The 16,564-nt window shown below is 39.2% G+C and overlaps 2 protein-coding genes across 30 annotated transcripts in view; one reads left to right on the forward strand and one right to left on the reverse strand.

Annotated features, from left to right (window-relative positions):
- Positions 1–16,564, forward strand: part of SLMAP (sarcolemma associated protein) — a 455,854-nt gene that overhangs the window by 33,218 nt on the left and 406,072 nt on the right. The gene's annotated exons all lie outside the window — the stretch shown is intronic.
- ARHGEF3 (Rho guanine nucleotide exchange factor 3) overlaps positions 6,620–16,564 on the reverse strand; it is a 111,599-nt gene continuing 101,654 nt past the window's right edge. For all 8 annotated transcript variants that reach the window (XM_068201817.1, XM_068201815.1, XM_068201816.1 and 5 more), the window contains 8 exons: positions 15,044–15,214; positions 13,472–13,534; positions 13,084–13,180; positions 12,898–12,974; positions 11,280–11,537; positions 10,943–11,113; positions 9,780–9,966; positions 6,620–8,823 (listed from right to left, as the gene is read on the reverse strand). In XM_068201817.1, the coding sequence (XP_068057918.1) occupies positions 8,486–8,823; positions 9,780–9,966; positions 10,943–11,113; positions 11,280–11,537; positions 12,898–12,974; positions 13,084–13,180; positions 13,472–13,534; positions 15,044–15,214 (1,362 nt within the window). In that variant the 3' untranslated portion in view covers positions 6,620–8,485. The remainder of the gene's footprint in view (positions 8,824–9,779; positions 9,967–10,942; positions 11,114–11,279; positions 11,538–12,897; positions 12,975–13,083; positions 13,181–13,471; positions 13,535–15,043; positions 15,215–16,564) is intronic.

A 16,564-nucleotide genomic window follows, 5' to 3' on the forward strand; every position in this document is an offset into this window, starting at 1 on the left:
CCGCCCCGGGGCACCGCCCGGGACCCGCGGATCCCGCCCCGGGGCACCGCCCGGGACCCGCGGATCCCGCCCCGGGGCAGCGCCCGGGACCCGCGGATCCCGCCCCGGGGCAGCGCCCGGGACCCGCGGATCCCGCCCCGGGGCACCGCCCGGGACCCGCGGATCCCGCCCCGGGGCACCGCCCGGGACCCGCGGATCCCGCTCCGGGGCACTGCTCGGCTCCCGCTGCTCCCGCCCGAGGCACCGCCCGGGACCCGCGGCTCCCGCCCCGGGGCAGCGCCCGGGACCCGCGGCTCCCGCCCCGGGGCAGCGCCCGCGACCCGCGGCTCCCGCCCCGGGGCAGCGCCCGCGACCCGCGGCTCCCGCTAACCGGCACCGCCCGCGACCCGCGGCTCCCGCTAACCGGCACCGCCCGGGACCCGCGGCTCCCGCTAATCGGCACCGCCCGGCACCCGCTGCTCCCGCCCCGGGGCGGCGCTCGGGACCCGCTGCTCCCGCCCCGGGGCAGCGCCCGGCACCCGCGGCTCCCGCTAATCGGCACCGCCCGGCACCCGCGGCTCCCGCTAATCGGCACCGCTCGGGATCCGCCGCCCTCCCGCCAAGCGCCTCCTGCGGGGCCGGGCGAGGGGGAGCGGAGCCGGAGCGCTGCCCTGAGGGGACGCCGCTCTGCCGAGAAGGCCGCAGCCCGCACAAGGCTCCTGCCCTGCAGCCGGGGCACGGCGCTCGGGAACGGGCTCTTCCCGCAGCGAAGCCGCCCTTGGGCACGAACCCCCCCCTGGCATTTCGGCTCCAGGAACGCTCCGGCTTCAGGGCTGGCACCGCCTTCTTTGCGAACGGCCAGCTCTAACTACAAATTCACTACACTGAGTGCCAGCACGTACTTGTTACTCTCAGATTCAAAGGTTTTTTTCAAGACATTGGACAAGATAAGCATTTCACCTTTGAAGAATAAAAACACATTCATGGTTATGAAGGGCAGAGAAAAAAAGAAAATCTTAATTTACTTCAGCAGGATTCTTTTATAGTTGCACAGTGAGTTAGAACAGCTCTAAATAACCTATATTAGAGGCCAGAAGGTTATCATTTGTTGTCCCTGTAAAGCTCACAACTTGTGGTGCAAGAGGGATGTGAACATGTGAAAGCCAAAGCAAAGCCCTTTGGCAGCTCCCAGGAATGCACTGCAGTAAACAGTGCCTGCTGAAAATAACCATTCTTGCAGTGCCTAGGAAATGCAAATACCAGATTTTAGTTTTACAAGTAACCAGTGTGATAAATGAATATAATTCATGCTAACAATTGTAACTATATTGATATTTTAGAAAATATTTGTTAAAAGGTAATGGAGGAAAAGGGTATGTAATTAGTGTCACAAAACAGGTGTTCTCAGATGTTCATGAGAGAATAGGATATGGGATGTAGTTTGAGATAAGTAAACTCCCAAAACTTAATAGGCCTCGGGATAATTAAAGAATCAGCCTTGAAATGGACAAAATTGGGATGATTCCAGGTATCTATGAAATAATAATAGCATTATTTTTGGAATATAATGCTGGCTTCTATAACACAAGACTTGGGGCACATGTACAGCCTGCGTGGTTGTTCAAAGAACAATGAAGATGAGGATAAGCTTTCATCAGAAGTGACCACCAAAAAGCCAAGAAGACCCCTTAGCAACAAGCCGAGCATGTGCTATGCAGTACAGTGACGTGCATTTCAAAAATCGAAAACAGGAGGAGATTCACAGAAAATATTGATGAATATGTATTAGCACACAGTATATAAGTTGTGCTTGGATTCCTTTGTTCCTTGTGCGGGAGGCAGGGTGAGAAAAACCCTCCCTGTACCCCGATCGATCGGTTGTGCTTATGCTTTATCCGAACCACTGCCAAATTTTTTTTTTGTATCTGCTTGATTATATTTGATTGTATTATTTTATATAAAATTGCTGCTAAATTTTAATTTTTTGGTTTATTAGACGTATAGGACCTCATTCATAACACTAGCAAAACATTAGAAGCCAGTAATTTCTTTGTTACAAGTATACAAGTGCTGTAGCTGTTGAACAGACACATATGTTCATTAGCTACTTAGACCAATTACCTTCAATCCCCATAACTGTAGCTATTCATATGTCACCTTGAAAGCAGACACTGACCTTAAAAATATGAAGTTTTCATGCTTGCAGGGTGTGCAAGGAACAGGTACTTTAATCTGGCCCTTTTATTAATCTCTTTTTAGATAAGATGTAGATCCAAAAATATAAATAACCTGTCAGCTCACAAATGGCCTGGTGCTAGTGGTAGCCTCCAGGGTGTTAAAAGATGATAAGCTAATGATTATTAGTAGTTCTTAGAACTGTTAGGGGACCCAGCAAGTTTAAACAGGGTAATTAGTATCTGTAACTATAATTTACATAAATTACAGAGACATAACACCCAGTATTTATCTAACTGCAGAAACAGAATGTTCCATTATCTAGAGGTAATAAACGCCACAAATGCAGTGTTCATCCTATGGATAAATTAGGACTGTCTCCCTGAGAATCTGATCTCCTACCTCTCAGTGAGAATTCAGTGCTGGTGAAGAGAATATTACAGATACATTATTGAAATTGATATGTGTTGATACATTATTGATATAATTTTGCTGTGTTTTACATTGTTTAAATAGAATTTCCATATACAAGAAAAAAATGGAAATACCAATCTGGTCCAATTTAAGGCTGTGTTATATATCTGCAAGATTCCATTATATATCTCCAAATATGTCAAATTGCTGTATCAATTTTGAGTTGGCAGAGCTGTTAAAATCACTTTCAGACTCTGCATGTCTTCAGTACACAAGCAGTTCAGTTGATTGGTGTTTGGACCACACAATCTCTGAAGTCTTGTTTATTTACCAAGCAGCACACAAGGTTTTCCTCATCACTTGGTTTAACAAGGTATGTCCTTACAGTTGTACAGAATTATTTTTCTGTATTAATTAACCTAAGTCTGAGAGAGATCATCACAAAAATTACTCAGTACTAATTGATAAATGCTCCAGCAATTCCAGATCACTCCACCACACTGTGCATCTTAAATCTCAATAGATATCAAACAGGTGCAAAGAATTCCAGTTCACAAAACAGCAAAAAACCACCATAGGAAGAGGTTACTTAAATACTCGGAAGTGAAAAAAGAGGTTATAAAATCTGTCACCTTATTCTCTCTAGTTTCTGGTTTCTGTGGTTTTTGATACTTGCCAAGCATTCAACCATGGTTCCAGGGCTTGCACCAAGTGGTTTTCCACCTGTGAAATACAAAGTTATGTTTCGTGTCAGGTAAATAAAGGTAACCTGTGTAACTGCAATTGTGAAAAGTGTGGAACACAGCCAATGGGACAGTTATAAAGATGAGTTCTAATAAATAACCGAGGAAAGCATGGAAGATGGCTTTTGAACCAATCTTTTGTTTGCAAATAACAATTATAAGTCTTAAGCTGTTTTGTAACAAGAGTATTTGAATTATAACTTTAGAATGTTGCTTAGTATTAAGGATTTTGAACTGTAGCTTTAGAATGTATAAAGGATTTAAACAGAAGAGGGAAGTGAACCTATCCCAAGATCCTGGAAAAGAAAGATGGACATCAGTGTTGCTGATTAATGATTTCGAAAGGGGAAGCTGGACATCACTATCATAGATTAATGGTCCTAGGAAATAGATGCTGGACCCCACCATCTGGACACATCCTGGGATGTGCATCCTAAGATACTGAAACCTGGAATAGATCACAATAGAGTACAGAAATTGGAAAGGAACCAGACATCACCATCATAGGTTTACGATCCTAAAGTATAGAATTGTGACGTCAAAAGGTAGAAATAGAAACTGCTGACAGCTTGTGTAAAAATGGGAAATAGAAACTGCTGGTAAAAGCTTATGAATATGCATGAATATGATCAATACATACCAGCAAGCCCAACAATCAGTGTGCAGTTGGAGGGGAAAACCCCCAGCGCTGTACCCAGCGCTGTCTTTGCTCACACATTACCATATTAATTAATAAACAGAATTGCTGCTTGATATATTGGCTGAGTCAAGCTTCTTATTTCTAACACACCCCAGTACAAAGATCCCTTTGATTCTGAAATCAGATGATTTTAACACATCAGTAATACAGATTTAAATCAGATTAAAAGCCACAAAGAAAGACAGAAGGGAGAGTTGCATGCTCAAGGAGCAAACTTGGATGCTTCCTCCAGACATTATTTCAGTATCCTTTTATGAATGCAAATTTAAGAATTTGAAAACTAAATTAGAAATTTGAAATTAATCGATCTGAGTATATTGTTACAATTTAAATAACCACAAATTATCATTTTACATTTCCTTACTACTGTAATGATGCAAAACACATCTCATTTCTTCAAAACCTTAAGAGCTAATTTTGCGCCAACTGAATTTCAGGTTCCAGGAGATCAGGGATAGAAGAATTGTATAATTAATCTTTCTTCCTAAACCATGCAAAGAGAAGAATCTTTGGAAAACTCAGAAACAAAACCTAATTTACACACTTGGAAAGAGCTTTAGTATCATTTACCAGCCATGGAGAAAATATGCCTATGATATTAAAAGGTGAGTCAAAATGGAGCAGTAGTTGACCTGGCTCTGTAAAACCAGGAATTAGTAGTAGAAATTCACCTAGTACTTTTTTCCCCCCCCAACAAATATGTGATCCTCAGGTAAACATCTGAAAATATCTACTTGTATTTTTGTAATACTTTCATTTTATAATTAATACATGTAATTTCTTAAAATATTTAAAATTTCCTGTAATCAAATCAGCTGTGAAACGACATTATTTCCAAGAGATGGCAGCACCAACCTGTAGAACACATTGCAGTATTTTAAAATCAGTATTCATTAATAAGCATTAACTATGGAAGAGCTGCCCATTCTGGATCTGAAACCCCCTTTTAAAAAGAAACAAATTGTTCCATGTATGTGGAACTTGGTTTCAGACTCTGTTAGATCCTGGGAATCAAGATTTGTCTAAGTGCCAGGCAGTGTCACCCTAAAACTTCATTTTTATCAGAAAGTGCAATCCATTAAACTGCTATCTGACAGTTCTGATACAGCTTTCAAATTCTGGAAATTCTGTGAAACTTCAAGCAACCTGGTTCCCACTGTCACAGAAGCATTCCAAAGGCAGAAGCCCTGGTTCAGGTGGGTCATGCTAAATAGGAGAAATACTTTTTGTACCTTGCAGTTTTGGCCCTATCCTTACTGAGATTCTTGCAACTGTTCTTGGCACTGAGCTTCATAGATCTCAAACTTACCGTTCCTGATGTCTCATTACAGACATTTGTGTTCCCGTCATCATCCCGGCTTTTTCTTTTCAGTGCTGTAGAGCAAATCTGGGGAAACAAAGGCCACAGACAGTTCAATTTTGTGTTGCAGTCTCAGAGGACCCACACAGTTCAGAGTCCCAAGGCCATTCTCTTTGCTTACTCTTCTTTCTCAGTCAAGACAATTTCTGCTTTTACCTTTATTGCTTCTGGTCCATCAGGTCTTTCATAAGCTACAGCTACACTGACTCTCCTCATCAGGAGCAGAAGAAGAAACAGATTTGCCACAAAGGGATGGATCTGCCCCCTCAGACCACTGACGTGCTGCTCTTGAGAGCAGGACAGCTCATCACTCACCCTTTTCCCTGAGTGTGAGATCCAGAGTGCTTGTGCATCAGGTTTAGAGGAGCGTCTGTATCCCACTCCTCATTTTGCCATTTCCTCGTGGTGATCCTGGAAGCACTTGACACCTCAGGCTTTTCACTCACTGCCTCTTGCCTCTTCACTGCTGCAACCTCTCAGACTCCCCTCTGGACACCAGAATTACTAACTGTGACAAGCACTTGAACATATTTATCTATATGATTCTTCCTCTCTACTTCACTCTCATAATTTTACATTTTACCCATCCTTTTTGGTACATTTTATTGTCGAGCCCACCCCTCCACCACCATCCTCCTGCCCCAATCAAAAGTCATCCTTTCAAAAGCAGTGGCATTTTAAAAGTGCTAGAACTAAAACCAGCTTACCAAATCTAGCAAGGTATCAGTATTCTTAAACTGGAAAGCTTAATCCTTAGGATGATTTGAAGAGAAAAACCCAGCATCATTAGGATTTATTAGATCACTCAGTAGCTAAGTGCATGTCGACTACAAAGCACAACCAAAACACTTCCATTCCAGAATGCTGAACGGTGAGTAGGTGGCTAAATTATACTAAATAAATGTAAATTAGTCTTCTGAGATTTCCTGGCTGGCTGGAACACCCCAAAATGAGTAATTTCAGTTGTGACCCACAAGGAATTACGAGAGAGAAACTGATGACAGGACAGTAAATTTTTGTTCCACCTACTTACTAAATTAATTATGCCATACAGAACCTTGGGGAATGTGGTGAATTGAGCCCAGTGACTTGTTGCTGTCACTATTGTGCAGTTAGCAAATTAGATCCAAATATGTACCACTTTATAAGAAACAAAAAACAAGCTTTGGTCACTTACATTAAAGCCTCACTGCATGTAACACTGAAAATCTTTTTGTAGTCTTCTTCCACAACCAACCAAACCAAATAAAAATCAAAATGGTTTAATGTAATTTATTTGAAATGCTTCCAGAAAAGTTTAAGGCCATTATTAAAAAAAAAAAAGTCAATACACACATTCATTCTTTCTTCTCCACCTGAACATTTTACATGTTTTTTGCTCTTTTTCAATATTTTTGCTTAACAACTTCCCTATGCCTTTTCTTTTGCAGATTTTTCCTTTCATCTTCACTCATTCAGCTCTAAAAATGAAGCAGTTGAAATAAATTACAAAGCCTGAAACAAAAAAGAAAAGTGATTTTTTTAAAAACTATAAATACAGAAATATGTTCTATAGGGTAAAAATGCCATTTTTTAAAAAATAAAAATACCTTGTTTTATATTGTTTATCATCTTGTCACACTGATTTCTGTAATGCACATCAGCATATATATATGTAAGATAACTAGTAAATTTTATGTAAACTTGTAGAACACAAGAAAATATTTTTGGCAATAACTTAGCAGTTTTTCTACTTTTGTTGTTACAAGTACTTTGCACAAGTTATCTTGTGTAATACCAAGAATCATTTAAATTTTGTAATATATCATTTTCATAGTTTGCCATACAGCACTGGCATTATTTCTTACAGTAAGAAATAAAATACTACCCAGGGATTCCTGAAAAATAACAGGATGATCAGTACATGTTTTAGACTGCATTTAAGTGACTCATCTGCTTCTCATCATAATGAGTAGGTTAAATCAGCCCCCAGAAAACACAGTAACATTTCCAATTACAGTACAAAATGAAATGCAACAAAAACTTTTAAAACAAAACTTGAGGAAAGTAAAAAGGATGTAATACATCCTAAAGGACAAAAAATTCCCTTTTTGTTTAAATTCTCTCTACATAATCCCACAGGGTATATATGTAGAGCACCATTTGTATAAAATCATCACTTAGTTTTAAAAACCAACTACATGTAATTGTAAACAGACATTTACAGAAAATTAAATGTTTTAACATTAGTGGTGCTTAAAACCAACAGTGGAGGTCAGTGGAGTGCAAAATGCTGAAGAGGGCCTATTCACAAGCAAAAGCTCCTTTCCCTTCTTATTCTGTTTGGGATAATATATATATGGCACTGAAAGCAAATCATCAGGTTATTTACAAACATCCAGTATTCTCAGCATTTCATTTAAGTCAGTGCTGGCTGTAAAGGTTTGGTTGTGGTTTTTTCAGTTGATTATTTTTAGCATTACATTCTTTGAAAAATAAACCATCTTACTATGCTGACCATTTGAAATGTCCAGATTTTAGTAAGTTTGGCTGCTGGATCTTAGGACAGTGCTTCATTTTGAAAAATAAATCCCTAAAGAGTCACTGGTTCCATGGCCCGCTGTTTATAATTCTTGCTAACAGGACTTTGGATAGCTTATTGCAAGATAGTTTTCTTTTTTGTTCCAAGAAACTACTTTTTCTTTCCATATCTTTAAGAAAACTTATTATCTTGATATCCATCCTGAAATTCCATATTAAGTCCACATCTTCAGCTGCCCCTTTAAAGGGCAAATAAAGTACTTAAAAATTAGGGAAAGGTTATTTATGTAATGCATATATAAACAGTAGTTTAGAGATTCTGTTTACAGCAGGACATTGAGAATAACTGGTCAAGTACCTCTTTCATCCACCTTGGGTGTTTATGGAATATAATCACAGGACATGAGTTGCACGAGATTCCAGCTTATACAGATGGGCAGTTACAGTACAACACTCACAGGTACAAATACAAGAACTGCATTGACATTGTCACAAAAAATATTCTAAAAGTGCTTCTCCAAATGGTTCCATGTATGGAATGCAAATACTGTACAGGTAAGAGACAGATTTTCTTCCATGAGCTGTAAGTTTTTGTCAAACATTGGTTTCTATCTGCTTTTGGCTCTCACAGGAGTTCGTCTGCTCCATGCGCTCGCAGTCGGCGCTGAGCTCGCTGGTGTCCATGCTGCAGTCTGACTCACAGTCCGACTGCTCCATCTGCTCCAGGGCCTGTCCCTGGGGCCCTCTGCGGCCGTGGGGTGACACAAGGAAACGTGCCTCCAGCCCGCCTGCCGTGCCTGCACACGCAGCCTTCTCCTGGGCCTGCCGGATGCAGTTTAGCCACTGCTGCTTGTTGAAGGAGTCATTGGCTTGGAGAGAGTGAGTCTGGCTTTGGGATCCATTTTTGAAGCTGACTCTAAAGAAGTTTTTGACTGAAAGAAAGAATATATATCAAACACCTGAATGCTTTGGCTGAAGGTATTTTATAATCAGAGAGTATATATTAAGCAAGAAAATCTGCACAATCTTTGCCTTAAGGTCAGACAAGACCATGTGAGACCAGAGAAAAGAGTCTGGGTATCTTCTTGTTTCTGAGAGAAGACCACAGAACACCACAAGCACTTCTAGTAACTTCATATTGCTGGAGTAAATATTTTTGGTTCTGCCATGCATGAGCTATCCATAAAGCTCAAGGTGAATCAGCAAAATTAAGGCTTCTTCCACACTTTAATGCCTCTCCTCCTACTTCTCTGCAAAGTGAATTTCCATAACCTTCACTGAACACAGCATCCTTGAGCCAGCCAAAGACTGCCCGATCTCTTCCTTTCACTTCACTAATACAGTGGATGCATACAAAAACCCCTTTAAGTTTTGACCAGATGAGATTTAAAGGACCCTTGTAATAGAAAAAGCATCTCCATAATATACTTAACTGGAAGTAAGTATAAACATGAATAGCTGCAGTCTTGACCCTGAGTACTACAGCATCTGCCAGCTTAAAGAGTTATTGAATAGCAATCAGTGTCTCCAGTAAAAGGAAAGGCAAAACAGCTGAAGCTCAAGATTTCAAAATACTCTTGCTTATAACTTTGCAAGGCAAAATTTACAAAACTGCAAAACTTTGCAGTTTTACCACTACAGTCTGTATGTTCTCCCCTTCTCAATTCAGTACAGGAGCAGGTGCATGGAGAAATTCTACTACCAACACAGTGAGCTTTGAGGAAGAATTGAAAAGAAATAACTTAGAATGTAATAAAACAGTCTTAAAATTCATTATGTTGGCTGGAGATAATGTTAATTTTAGAGAGACTGTTCTGATGTCACACTGGCAGGTATCTTACAGTTACGATGACCCTACATGAGCAAACAGAACAAGCTGTTGCCATACTTCTCTCGTTGTTGCTGAACGCTCCGCGTAGGGATCCTCCCAGGCGCACCTCTCCGTCCTGCAGGTCCTCCAGCAGCAGCTCCCTGACGGGAATCGGCTGCCGGTACAGCTGGTAGCAGAGCTGGTCGTTGTGGGTCATGGCCCGAGTGATCACCAGCACCTCTTCAAAGAGGAAGACATGCAGTTTCTGTTCAAAGATTCACAGATAATACAGCATTATTCCTTTCTTGAAACATCATTAAACCAAATGGAGCAAATAAAGTTCACCAGAAAGATGGAAATGGTCAGTTTTGTCCTGGTAGTTTGGTGTTGAGCCTGTTGAAGCCTGACCTTCACCAGGTGAACCAGGAAACAGCACCTGCTTCACCTTTCCCCCTCAGCTGTGTGGTGAAACAGGACCCTTCCCTGCATGCATATCCATCCTCCACAGAAGCAGTTCCAGAACTGAAAAAATGCACTGCTTTCTTTGTTGCTTTCTAACATAAATTTTCCCTAAGTTTTATTTACTTCCATAAGTGTCATACTTCCATTAGTGTCAGTAAAGAAAAAAGATCTTTTTTCATTGTTTGTCCATTCAAAAGTTCTATTTAACATTGGGGGGAGGGGGGGGACAGCTAGGAAAGAGTTCTCCTCTACCAATAAAATTTTTTTTTCCCTTTTTAACTGAAAGCTCAGTTTGTGAAACTTATCAGTAGTGCAGTGCCCCAGAGACTGGAATTCAAAGTACCAAATTCCTCTGGTCAATAAATTAACCTTGATCTCAACAAAAACTCAAGTAAAGCATTTTGAATAACCACAGCCTTTGACAAACTTAAAATTTGTTGGTATATTTTGTGTGTTCTTTATAGACATTAATATCACATCTCTGAGACCAGAAATTTGGGGGTTTTCCCTGCAAGTACTGAAATTGATCAGATTTACAATTCATCCAGGATATTGTTAGGCTCCATAAGAGACAGAGATACATACAATCTTATTATCTCCCTATACAGACACTTAATTACTAACAAAAAAGATTAGTGTTACATATAATAATTAATATTTATCAACTTCCTATATATTAGAAAGTGATGTTTCTCCGTGTGCACTCACAGCTCTTCTAGCTGTCGTGCAAAATGAAGATATCTTTTAAAGTTACTTATGACAAAATACTTATTCCTTACCACTCCCCTGTTGTTCTTCAGCTCCCCATGACAACACACAGCACGTGAATTATCAATCAATGAATCCCTTTGGCCTTCTTCAAGATAAATAAGTCTCTCTTTGTAATACTGGCATTCAGATTCACCAGTCTTTATGTTGATTTCAGCCACAATGCCCTGAATTATATTTATCTGCAGAAACACAATGAAAACACATGAATTTTAATTACACATCCAAGATTCAGCTGTTCATATAAAGATTTGTGCTTTTTTATATTTTATGTAGTTTCCCTTAATTCACTAATAAGCTAAAAGTGCTATAATCTCCTAAACCACCCCAAACCCAACAGTAACTCACAGCTTCTTCCAGATGCTGTTGATCTGGATGATCATTTGGTGTGTGTCTTAAAATTTCTCTGAGCAAGAGTGGGTATTTAACCAAACGGCTTCTGGGGATGTCAAGGAAATTCCACAGGTCCAGCTTGCGGCTGAAGGGAGACTCCAAGCAGCGCTGCAGGAAATCTTGCACTCTGTGATCTTGTTTCTTGTGGTCCAATAAAGCTTTGGCTGCTACTTGATTGCTGCAGTAGCTGTCATAGGAGTTCAGGCATGGCAGCTGAGGAAAGAATGAATTATTCTGTAGCTGAAGCAAAGTACAACTTGCTGCACTGAAAGGTTCAGGTGATTCAGGACGTCAGAATTCCTGCTGAGACTCCTTTAGCTGGAGATTTATCCACAGTGTACTGATGTAATGTTTCCAACAAATATAACCTTTACAAGGGTCCTCAGACCACCTTGTTCAACATCTACGTGATTTAGAAGCACTTGCTCATCACTGAGATCCTACAGATCTCTGTTACTATTGCAAAGCATTAAAAATAAAAATTACTTAAGACTGAGCACTATTTAGTGCAGGCAACACTTGAACACAGAAGCCTGGCTTTAATTATGAATGAAAATAAAAGCCTAGGAATGAGTACTCTGAAACCTGGCCTTTTTCAGACCAGCAAATTTCTACAATCAAACTTTTATATTGCCCACATGAACCTTGACCAAACTAAGATGACAAAACTGTATTATATATAAACTGAAAAAAGTAACTTGTCTGTTGATTAGAGCAATATGTACATTTACAAAACCTGCTGGATTAACAACCAAATATGCAAAAATAGTTTAAAAAAGGAAATTTGACTTCAATATATTTGAACCAAGAGAAGTTCACTGATGTTCAACACACATCAGAAAACACATTTTAAATTACTTTATGCAAAGAAAACTGAGATTTTTATTATTTTGACATTTGTAAATTATTTATCATTAACTATTTGCACTATATACATTATATAATGCTTCCTTTGTTGACCATAGACCACACTTTCACACATAGCTGCTAAATATCATTACTTAATTCCTTTAAAATTTCAAGCCTTTTTTTCCCTGCTAAATTTCATTACTTATATTTACTTAAAAGCATACTTCTCACATATCCAAACCAAAAATAACTCTTTCTGATAACAATGAACAATTTTATCAACAAAACTAACAAGAGCTATTTTCAGTGTTTATGCTGTTGGATGCTAGTGAACATGAACCTATCTATTTTATCTTCTATGAGGCAGCAACATCTCTCTTGTACCCCTGTCTAACTTTCCAAGGAAAGCAGAACAGAAACAGGGGCAGATTCTTAAAGGACCTACAAAGAAAAACTCTAATTTGACTCTTGATTTTTATTTAAAGTATATTAAATAGTGCTCAACTCCTGAATAGTAAAAGCTTTTAAAACAATATCCCAGCCTAAATCTTTTAATGGAAAATCCCTGAAAAGAAAAAATATTGTGTCCCTAATTAGTTGCCTTACCTTTTAAAAGTATTTTAAGACTATCTTTTTGACATTTTATTAAAAAGGAATTGTCTGAGAAAAATGACACTACATCTCCAGAATGAAGTCTCAAAATTGGTTATAAACTCTGCCTTACCCAACCCACGAGGATGTGGCCAACATGATCTGTTGATCCATCAGGTTTCCTGACTTCTTGAAGTCGCCTAAGAAGATCTGAGAGTGAATAGAAAAAAAGAAGAGAAACTTCACTTTAATAAACCTGACATTATAGCACTAAATCTATGTGCTATAATTATGCAGACAAAGACTATTTGAGTTTTACCTTCATGCAGAGGAATTAGAGAGTCCAGTGTTCCAAAAATTTGGTTCAACTCTTGCTCTGTCATTATGGAAAGCTTGAGCATTGGGTCATGATAAGCCTGAAAAGAAAAACAAACATTTGTTCGTTGGTTGCAAAATTCATTATAGAATTTAGTGGTCTCTGTAAGTAAGTTTCATAAACATATATTAAACTATCAATTTCATATTAAAAAAAAAAGGCAGCACACTTAAGTGTTTCATAAAGAATGGGAAGATTGTAATATGTTTTGGATATTTTCCTCTTTTACTGTCTTAGCAATTATAAAAAGCAAAGATTGTTTTAAATGTGTTATGAACCAATTAGTACGCTTTGTTGTGGTTTGGTTTTGGGTTTTGTTTTTTAAACATACCTTTTTTGCCAACTTCAGGTCTTCTATCAGGTCTTCTTCTCCCTGGGAAAGTTCAAAGATAGCCTGTAAAAACAGACACAAATATTAGAAAGTATCTTTATTTAATCTATGCTCCACTTCCTGGGTTGATGTTATATTTTGAACAGCTGTCTTAACACCATGTAACAGCATTTCTCTGCTAAATCTACAGAAATAAAGTAAGGCTTTATTCCATAACTACAGATCAAGTGCATTGTTTTTTAAAACAGTTATATTAGAATGTTTATTAAAAGCTTATCTCAAATAGACAAAGAATTTTTTTTCCAAAGGGATATATTCCCAGATGTAGGAAACTACCTTCATTGTAGTGTTTTGACTTTGACTTAGCCACTTACACAATTGTTTGCATGGGAGTTTGTTGTGTTCCATTTTAACACATGCAGTGGTAGAAGTTACAGGGGATTCTACCAAGTAGGAGACAGATCTTACTTAAAGCATTTCATGGTACTGAGCACTTTTATTTTGGTACCAGTTCATTTTTTTGTTACAAAGGCTGAGCTCTAGATAACTGTTGGCTGATGTTAATCACTCCTCTTAAAGTATATTTGAGACTTTAAAGCTGGCAGATTAAAAATAACACTATCCTAATTCACTGGTTTATCAAACCCCCATTGTTATTAACTTACTGCATTATTTCCTCTTTAAACTGGGGTACAGTAAGAGTTAAGGACATTTTGGGCTAGAATTCCTTGCTTTACAGTCAAAGTTTTCAATCAGTATGCTGTGCAAACAGTTTCTACAGTTTAATTTTCAGTAAGCTGCATTTGAAGTTCTCAGTTACAAACTTATTTCCTATGAATTCCTGTACAATGTTAAAATTTGCATGAGAAATGCTTGACACTACTGTTGTTTGATTTATAACTCAGTCCCTGAAATATTCTCAGGGAGATTGCTACAAGCTTTGTTAATACTGCTAAAAAATTCTTCAGTAAATAAAAATACCTTGATTCTGAAGGAGCTCTGTGTTGACTATAATATGAACTATTTAGACTTTGTCTTGTCTGACACATTAAAACCCCTGGCATGCTTCTTTTTAGCTTTGAAAGACATCTTTTGATCAGTGTGTCATCTGTCTAGCACTGGAAGCTTCCTCAAAGACAGTCTTTTCCAAAAGGGAAATGATGGTGCATTTTTGTGTGTCTGTATCACCTGATGAACACCTCTTCCTGGCACAGCATACTCACCTCACATTACCAGAAGAACAAAATGAAATACCAAAATATCAACCATGACTATAGAAAGCATCAGACAGAACACGCACACGCAGCCAATCACAAGACATCTCAGTGACTTTGGGGTTGCTAAGGGAATACAATGAGCTGGATTGAACAACGAATACATTAATCTAATATAGCTCCCGTCATAAATACTAGAGATGGAATTCTGCTTCCAGTGGAGGTGGTGACACATTTTAATTGCAGGACATGTTCAAGTGCTACCCCAGTGCCTCTGAGCATTCCCAACTCTATGCTTTAAAGGCAACTTTTGAACATGAAATGTATGGTTAAAAAATATACATATGTATATCTATACCTCTTGCCTCTTGATTTCCTTGGATGTAAGCATGTGGTTGACACAGACATCGAAGGTCTCACTCCAGAGTTTGCTGTCTCTCCTCTTGGTGTTAGCAGGGGGCACATTGCGAGTCCACGGCCGCGGGCTGAACAGGTCGGGGCGACTCTCGCTGCGGAAACTGATGGAGCGCTGCGAAGAGACAATGGGGTTTATGCTACATCAGTTTCATGTCACACCCTCACTTTGCTCATTTTCTAAGGTTCAGGAGGACAAACAAATATTCTCTGATCAGTCTGTACTTTGAGCTTCATAGCAACGCTTAGTACCAGGAATGTAAGAGAAATTATTTCAATACATTCTCATGGAAGGGCAGGGCCTCCATTCCGGCAGTGAACTCTGCCCATGTCCTGTCCTCAACATGTACAGAACTTCTGCAATGCATTCCCATACAAAAAGCACCGAGAGTGTACCACAGAGATGGTGCAGAATGGTGCAGCACACTAAACTAACAGAAATGATCAAACACAGAGGTTCAATTCAGTGAACAGACAGGAATTACTCATACATTTCACTTCTGCTTCACCAAAAATTTAGAATTAATGCAAATATTAGACACTCTACCAGTGTGTACCAGCACCGCTGTATCTACAGTGTGGTCTGGTCCTAAACGTCAATAAAGCCAATTTCAAGTTTAGGAGAGACTTGAGAGTTCTAATTGCCAGTAAACTCTTAGAAGGATTTCAGGCTAAGGATGCTCTTACTATTCTATTTTGAAAAAGTTTCTTTTTTGCTTCATAAAAATGAGAGGCTTCTTTTTGAGGTCATATCTCTGAAATGCTTAAGCTATCTCACATAGTTGAAATACTCTACATTTTTATTGTTATTTAAAACCTGTCTTACATAACAAAATCATCTTTCAATTGCCTGGGGTAAGAATATTTAAAACAAAATAAAATCTCTCAATTTCCAGGTTGAAAGCAGCATATACAAAGGACAATATTTGAAATTCTTAAGATAAGAGCCCATGAAATGCAAACAGAGCCTATAAATACTATGTTTTTACCACAGCAGAAGACATGATATAAATAAAAAACCTGTTCTTTAACAGAAGCCATTCTGAGTTCTGCTTGGAATTGACAAAGACCTTAACAATAAATAACAATCAACATACACATCCCACTTCCAAAACTTTGCAAGTCAGGTGCTAGTCTTCTTTCAAGAGTTAGGAAGATACAGAAATTTCATGCTTAATTTACACTTGCTATAATGAGGAATCATGGAGCAAACTCAAATTAGGCAGTATTTTGGGAAAAGTGACCTTTCACATGCACTGACAGAATGTTCCTCCCTGCTGCAGGAGAACACTCCATACAATTATCCACAGCCCTAAATTGTCCTCATGGGGCAGAAGGGGCACAAAGAGGCTAAAAGACTCCCCAAAATCCTGCTTGCTTGTTTGGTTAGCACCCTTGCTACCTAGACACAAAGAGTATATATTTAATTGATTTGTGTCATATATCAGCCATTTAACCATCAACC

The sequence above is a fragment of the Anomalospiza imberbis genome, chromosome 11 (genome assembly GCF_031753505.1).
Source record: "Anomalospiza imberbis isolate Cuckoo-Finch-1a 21T00152 chromosome 11, ASM3175350v1, whole genome shotgun sequence".
NCBI lineage: Eukaryota > Metazoa > Chordata > Aves > Passeriformes > Viduidae > Anomalospiza > Anomalospiza imberbis.